This window comes from Fukomys damarensis, unplaced genomic scaffold (genome assembly GCF_012274545.1).
Source record: "Fukomys damarensis isolate Sample0158 unplaced genomic scaffold, DMR_v1.0_HiC HiC_scaffold_35, whole genome shotgun sequence".
In the NCBI taxonomy this organism is placed as follows: domain Eukaryota; kingdom Metazoa; phylum Chordata; class Mammalia; order Rodentia; family Bathyergidae; genus Fukomys; species Fukomys damarensis.
The window spans coordinates 1,054,649-1,062,273 of record NW_022900947.1 but is presented as its reverse complement, the minus strand read 5'-3'; the positions used below and the strand labels follow the sequence as shown (position 1 = coordinate 1,062,273).

At 61.7% G+C, this 7,625-nt stretch overlaps 1 protein-coding gene across 9 annotated transcripts in view; it reads right to left on the bottom strand.

Annotated features, from left to right (window-relative positions):
• Fgfr3 (fibroblast growth factor receptor 3) overlaps positions 1-4,015 on the bottom strand; it is a 9,075-nt gene extending 5,060 nt beyond the window's left edge. For 3 of the 9 annotated variants that reach the window (XM_010641700.3, XM_010641701.3, XM_010641704.3), the window contains exons 1-6: positions 3,513-4,014; positions 3,323-3,376; positions 2,153-2,322; positions 1,947-2,070; positions 1,682-1,872; positions 592-742 (exon numbers count right to left, since the gene is read on the bottom strand). In XM_010641700.3, coding sequence (XP_010640002.1) covers positions 592-742; positions 1,682-1,872; positions 1,947-2,070; positions 2,153-2,322; positions 3,323-3,376; positions 3,513-3,747 — 925 coding nt within the window. In that variant the 5' untranslated portion in view covers positions 3,748-4,014. Of the gene's footprint in view, positions 1-591; positions 743-1,681; positions 1,873-1,946; positions 2,071-2,152; positions 2,323-3,322; positions 3,377-3,512 lie in introns of all 9 variants that reach the window. The other 6 variants (XM_010641703.3, XM_033758819.1, XM_010641702.3 and 3 more) reach the window with 5 other exon arrangements.
• Positions 4,016-7,625: the final 3,610 nt, after the last annotated feature.

Sequence of the window (7,625 nt, the reverse complement as noted above, 5' to 3'; positions counted from 1 at the left end):
GATATCCAGCCAGGCTGCAAAGAAAATGCCGCCACCACCGCCTCGGCCACCGCCACGGTCCTGCCATGGCCACGCTGCCCAGGCCTCTGCCTCGAGCACGGGTACTGAGCCCGAAGCCAGTCCCTCCACCGGCGAGTCCTCTGTCCCAGGTGAGCATCAGGCAGGCGGACAGGCAGCACAGGGCCGCTTGGGGCAGCATGCAGGGTTAGCACAGAGGGGAGGGTGCAGACGGGGACGGACATACAGGTGGCCAGACAGATGTTGGTCAACAGCGAGGAGGCGCTGGGTTCAGCAGCCGGAGAGAGGCAGGTGGGGTCTCACAGTGTGGGGTGCGGCCCTGGAAGGTTGGGGACCTTTTCTGGGATACACATGGTAAGGTAGGCAGGGCCACTGCAGGCCTGGGGAGCTCAAAGCAGGTGGCCACAGCAGCAGTTGGTGCCATCCGTGTCTGGCAGAGCGGCCGCAAGCAGAGGGAGCCTTGGGGTGGGCACGAGCAGGACAGGGCCGTGCAGGGGCGTGCAGGCAGGCACACGGCCAGGGCGTCGGAGCTGGAGCTCAGCGTGCCAGGCAGGCGTGGGACAGAGTCGTTACCTGCTCGGGGCCCGTGAACGCGCAGCCAAAAGGCCTTCTCAGCCACGCCTATGAAATTGGTGGCTCGACAGAGGTACTCGCCCCCGTCCCGCTCCGACACATTGGCCAGGCGGAGGCGCGCGTCTGCCTCCACATTCTCACTGATCCAGGACTGCGGGGACAAGAGACCCAGCTCAGGCACGTCTGGAGGCAGTCTGGGCTGGGTGCAAGGCAGGAGGCGGCTGGATGAAGACCTGGGGAGGGGCTGGAAGGCTCCCTCGAGGCGGCAGTGTGGAGGCACCTCAGAGCGGCGGGTGTGGAGGCGCGCGTCTGCCTCCACATTCTCACTGATCCAGGACTGCGGGGACAAGAGACCCAGCTCAGGCACGTCTGGAGGCAGTCTGGGCTGGGTGCAAGGCAGGAGGCGGCTGGATGAAGACCTGGGGAGGGGCTGGAAGGCTCCCTCGAGGCGGCAGTGTGGAGGCACCTCAGAGCGGCGGGTGGGCTGTGGCGTCTCCCAGGACGCACCCTCCCCATCTCCCACCTTGGACAGGAGCCCAGACCCCTCTGCGAGCCCCACTTGCCCCCCCTGGGGTTTCACAAGCACCCACAGCGGAGGCACAGCAGGCTCCACTGTCCGCAGGGTGCCCCCTCCCCACCCACACTAGACCACCTTGTCCTGGAACAGATGTTTCTCTTGGGCTTCCAGTGTTGCAACCATCACCACTGGGGTGGCTCCCACCCCTGTGGTCATGGGAACAAAGCTAAGGGCAGAGGCAACTGGCAGGGTGGCACACCAGCCCCATACTGCCCACACCAAGGACCCGGCCACTTGGGCAAGCTTTGGAGCTGTGGCCCAGCACTCGGAGGTCCACAGGACTCTGGGAGGACAGGCGCCACCTCCAGCCCTGGACACCATCACAGGCAGGGCCCACCCAGACAGACCTCCATGGGCCCAGCTCTGAGCTGGGGGTCCCCCACGGAGCACAGCGAGGGAGTGAGTCCCAGCTCAGCACCTGGGTCGCCCAACTGAGCTCCTCCCCAGAAGTGCCAATACCCAGAGCCTACCCCAGTGCCCTAGCACAGACTCCCGTCTGAGGCTGGTGCCCACCTTGAGCACAGTGACGTAGGGTGTGCCGTCAGGGCCCACCTTGCTGCCATTCACCTCCACGTGCTTTAGCCACTGGATGTGTGGCTGTGCGTCACTGTACACCTTGCAGTGGAATTCAACATCACTTCCTAGCACCACGGTCTGGTTGGCCGGCAGCCCCGCCTGCAGGATGGGCCTGTGTGGGGAGCGCTCTGCAGGAGCAGGACAGCATAGGGGTCAGCAGAGCCCTGGACAGCTGTCCCACCCTCACCTGGCTGGTGCTCACCCAGCACATCCAGCGTGTACGTCTGCTGGATGCTGCCAAACTTGTTCTCCACCACACATGTGTAGTTGCCACGGTCCGAGGGCACCACACTCTCCATGACCAGGCTCCACTGCTGATGCCGCAGCTGCCAGAAAGGGGACGGTGGTGAAGACACAGGCTCCGGCCCCAGGGCCCGGAGGCCAAGCTTGTTCTGACCCCGCACCCACCTTGATGCCTCCGATGCGATGCTCCCCTCGGAACTCCTTGCCATTCTTCAGCCAGGAGATGGAGGGTGTGGGGTTGCCGGCAGCCGGGCAGCGGAAGCGCACAGTGTTGGCAGCCGGCACGGCTAACAGCTTTTTGTCCATCCGCTCAGGTCGAGTCCAGTATGGGGGCCCTGCTGGCCAAGGCGCAGTCAGAACCAGGACCCGGCAAGGAGCAGGGGTCCGACGCTTGGGGGGGCAAGACTTGGTCTCTCTTGGCTCCCTGCCCCAGGTGGACACTGCCCCAGCAGCTGCTCCTACTACAACTGCAGGACAGACCTTGGGGTTTCCCAGGCCGGAGGTCAGCCACCAGAGTCTACAGGACCTTCAGAGACACTCAGCCACCCCCTGCAGCGCCCCAGAGGTGTTTCCTCCCTACCCCGGTTCCCAGGTCCTCCCTCACACCCAGCCTCACCCCCACAAGACTCCATCCCTTCCCTGGATTCTCCATGGCGACCCTCACTGCCTTCCACCCAAGACGCACCCATCTCCTGGAGGAGGACACCAAGGCACAGGGGAGTAGTAGTGAGGATGCTGGGAGCCAGGCCTCCAGGGATAGGGCAAGGAGATGCCTTAGAATAGGAAGACCGGTAGGGCTTGGGGCCCTCAGCCCAAGCCCAGTGACCACCTGGCCATTATCCTCCTCCTCTGCACAGTCTCTCAGCTTCTCACACTCAGCTCCTCCAAAACCAGAAAGCCCTGACTCCTGCACAGCAGGCAGAGTCCTCCACCTGTCACTGTTCCAGGCCACACCTGGCATTGTCACCCTGATGCTACCAGAGGAGTCACTGCTAGAGCCCCCTTTTACAATAGTGCCCAGCCCTTCCCACAGCTGCCACCTGAGTGCTGTGCCCCATCATGGAAAGCCCTGTGCCTTGCTCTCCGCATCTACAGCATGGCTGTCCCCTCCCACCCCCAGTTTGTCACCTGGAGCCCAGGAACAGCATCTAGAGTGATGCCCAGCATCCAGTTACAATGGCTCCGGCCCTCACACCCTGAGGGACCTGACCTTTCCTCCCTGTGATCTGAGGTCTCCCCCAGGCCTTTGTGTCCCATCTGCCAGCAGATGGCAGGACTGGGCAGGCAGGAAGTGGTACCCGCCCCAGCCAGCTCCAGGCCTGGCCTCTGTCTCACCTGTGTCTTCAGCCACATCTTCCCCATCTTCGTCATCTCCTGAGGAGGGGGCATCTGTAAAGAGGCAGGGTGTGCATGGGCACTGGGCCTGTGACAGGCCACATCCAGGTTCCCCCCACAGTCCTTCAGACACCACTGCCCAGGATGACACCAGGGGCCCTGAGCCTGGCACAGCCCAGCAGGCTCTCACCTGTCACGTGCACGCTGAAGCGGCACAGTACACGCTGCATGAGCTGCTGCCAGCAGCTGTAGGCCCCAGCATCCTCATGGGAGGCATTCAGCACCTGTAGTCGCTGGGGCTCCACCAGGATCCGGTCAGAGGACACCAGCCCCTCGCCATCCTTGACCCAAACTGTGGGGCCCCCCGGGTTACCTCTGGGTGGATGGCAGCTCAGCTCCACAGTGTCCCCGCTGCCAAAGACCATCGGCTCCTGCTGGCCCAGCTCAGACCCCAGGGCCTCTGCGGGTGAAATGGGCAATGGTGAGGTATCCAAAGCAGACAAGCCAGGATGCAGCACCCCACTATGCAACCCATGGGCAAGGTGCAGCAGGGCCTGACTAAGAAAGGATCTTCAGCCTGGAGTCCAGCTCAAACACACCAACAGGGCTGCCCAAATGGCTCCTGTAGAGGATGGGGTGGCATCCAGCATCGTCAGCTCTACCAACCAGTTTCTGTCCCAAGGACTCAATTCTGCAAAGCACTTGCAGTGAGTGGGGAGCAGGGGGGGGGGGGTGGGGTACAGCTCCGCGGGGGGCCCAGCCATGTGAGTGCAAGGCCCTGGGTCCTTTCCCCAACATAACACATGTAAACAGTGTCACAAAGTCTTACTCTCTCTAGAATATCTGAAAACGTAAAATCCATTCTTAGCTCACAAGCATCACAGAAGCACACAGAGCAGGCTCCACTTGGAACCCTCTGGCTGAATTAAAGCTCCAAGGAGAAGAGGGGACACTCCAGAGGGGATTCCTCCAGCACCCCAACTCCCATCTGGGCGGCAGGAGCAGTTCAAAGGGAAGCTGGGGAATGGCTCAAGAGGCCAGGCTCAGGCCGTGGGCACACAAGCACACAGGCTCGCTTGAAAGCACAGCAAGTCTGTTCACAGCAGGCTGTGCGCAGGTAAGGGCACATCTGAACCCACAGCTCACACCACCCTTCACACAGCCATCTGTCAGAGAACAGGACCTGCCTGACCACTGGGAGGTCTCTGACGAGGGGCCTCAAGGGGCCCAGGCGGGCCCACGGGTGGCTGGTGGTGGGCTCCTGCCCACTCGTCTCTGATGACCACCCAGGCAGCGGACACTACAGGCACCAGGCAAGAGGGGCAGAACTGAGCCAAGAGGAGGTGAGGAGTTGGGGTGCAAGCCTGTTCCCACGGCTGGGACTGGGCATCTCCCCTTCGGGCTGCCTAGAACTCCAAAGGCCCCAAGGTCAGAGACCCAGGGACACCACCTACAAGGATGAGCAACATCCAAGCCTCCCTGCCAGGGCCAGACAATGCTGGGCACAGGGTGGCTGGGCTTGGGGCCCAGGACAGGGATGGGTGGTCCCACTGGGCAGACCTTCCCCGGACCCGCTAGGCTGGCTGCACTGTTACTTATCATTCTACTGACGCATGGCCTAGATTCGGGCTCTAGCTGCCCACTCTGCGCACACCAATCCCTGGCTTTCTGGCCAAGCCCAACTGTGCCCGTCCCCACATGAGCCAGCTCCACATGCCCAGCACACACCAGGAGCCTGCCAGCCACAGGGACCCACACTCATCCCCCAAAAGTATCCATGGGAGGCTGTGTCCCACAGGGACGCCTAGCTCAGGGCCAGCCCCTGGGTGGGCCGCACAGTAGAGGGCTCCTGGCCTGACCTCCAGCTCTCCAGACCTGGCCACTATGTCCTGTGGGGACCACCCAGTGCTAGGAGCTGCCTGAGGCCCCCCAGAAGGCAAGAACAAACTGGTTGTAGTAGCTGCAACCCCAGGCCCTGGCCCAAAGGCAACAGCCGGTTGGTTCTGGTTTGGTCTGGACAAGGACAACAGGTCAAGCCATCCACACAAGTATTTGCTTCAATCCAGTTCAGCCAGGGACTGCTGGGGGGTACTGAGGACAGCCCCCAGGGCAGCTATGCCCAGCAGGTGGCTGCTAGTGTGGGACCGGGAGGGGAAAGGACCCTGTTCAGCCAAGGGCCAGGGCTGACCTTTGACCTGCCACCCCGCCCAGCCCTCTAGGTGTCAGGCAGCCTTGGGCGGCAGTGTCTGCTTCCTGTGAGACCACAGCCCTAGGGAAAACCTCGCAGGGACGGCACCTGGACACCAAGGAGAAGACAGTACGGGATGGGCGGGCTTGGCGAGCACTGGGAGGGCCTGGGGAGCCCCCACATGCTCAGCCAGCTGCAAACACATGTGGCCTATTGCGCACACACCACACACACGCACAGGAGGGGGACTCTTTCTTCACCCACAAAGGGGAGACTGTATGCATCCTGCTGTACCCAAGCCCCTCAGCACTTTCTCCCACTGGTGCCCCACATGGTGCCGAGTCCAGCCAAGGTGCCCACACACCAAGGAGAGCCCACTGCTGTGGGCCATGGAGCGCTGTGTCCTGGAGGAGCCGTGCTGAGCCCAGGATCTCCCTGACTCTGTGCGTCAGTTTCCTGCACTGTGTGTGGCCCAACATAGAAATTCCACCCTGCAGGCGTGGGGGCCCAAAGAGGCCACTTCACCTGGTTAGGTGGCTGGCACATGTGACAGATGAGGAGAGGGGAGAGGTGTGAAGGACACTCTGCTCTGGGTCTCTTGTCTGGGACCAATGTGGCCAAGATGGGCTGCTGGGAGGACAGTGTCCCTGCCTGGGAGAACTTGCTGGCAGTTCTGGGTCAGTGCAACTGACGCCCCCAGGGCACCTCACAGAACAAGCATCAGTTTCAGACTGGTTTCTGCAGCCAACTATCCCAAGGGACTTGGGGTTTGGAGCCAGACAAGGGCCAGGGTCAGGGAACAAAACGTTCTGGTTTCAAGTGTGAAGCTCTCTGTGGCCTGGGTGTGGGTGGTGTTGTCAGGTATGTGACTGAAACAGCCCAGGAGAAGGCAATGCCCCCAAGGGACCCTGCAGCTGAGGGTCAGGGTCTGCCCTCCTGTGCCCCCCACCTCCCATCCCACCCAGAGACATTCCGGAGAGATCTATAACAAAGTTAGGGGGGATAAAAAGAGATTCCACAGACCAGGAGGGCTAATGAGGGCTTACTGGGATTATCTACCTAATCCTTCAAACAACCCTGCCATTATCACTCCTCCTGGACAGGTGAGGAAACGGAGGTTCCAGTAGGGCACCCCAAAACCAGGGGGACGCGCAGCTGGCAGTCCACAGCAACGGAAGTCCAAGCAACTGCTCCCCATCACACACTTAAAAAGCAAAAAACTAAAGACTTCAGGGGCTTGCTCTCTCAGCTCTTCCATTAACTTGTAAAGCACCCTGCAGGGTGCCTGCTCTCCCTGGGCTGCCCCCAACCTAACCCTACCCCCAGCCCAAGACTGCGGAGTATATGGGACCTCAGGAGAGGTCAAGACCCTTCCTCCTTTCTAGACTCAAGGGCAAGAAGAGGCTCCCCAGTTCCAACCCCAAGGGAGAGCTGAGGGCCTTCCGGGATGGCCCTGGGCTCAGGACAAGGCTTTGAGTCCAGGAGGATCACCCCGGGTTAATGAACCACCCAGAGACTGCAGGGCTCAAAGTCCAGCTCTGCCCAGGAGCGGATGAGAGAAGGCCCCGAACCCCTAGAGCACTCTCCAGGCCCCCCGCAGGCCTCCCCAGCCCCCCATCGAGAACAGGGCCCCGGGTGGAGAAACGGAGGACCCTTGCCACCCTAGCTGGGTCTGGGGGTGAAGAGCAAGCCCTCCCCACTGCCCTTGACCTCTGCCAGCTCCCACTCTGCTCCATAATTTATGTTCCTGGGGAAAGCGCCAGCCCGGACCTCTGTAAATTTCACGAGGTCTTTGTATTTTTACTGCCCGGCCCATCTCGTTAAGGAACCGGATTAAGTTTATTGACCTATCAACTCCTGGCCGGTCGCCCGCCCTGGCCTGGCCGCTGACAACCGTAGGAGCAATATCTTTATCCGAATATGCATGCTAATGTGCGCCCCCCTGCGCGCCCATTCGGCGCCCTGGAAGCGCGACTGTCCGAGCAGGCGCTAAAAGCGCGCGCTGACCTCCCGACGGCCTCTGTCACGCCAGTGAATGACACGCGCATTCAAGCGCCGGGCCCCACTTTCATTCATAAAAAAATGACATTGTTCCGGGGGCCGCAGAGCCGCCGG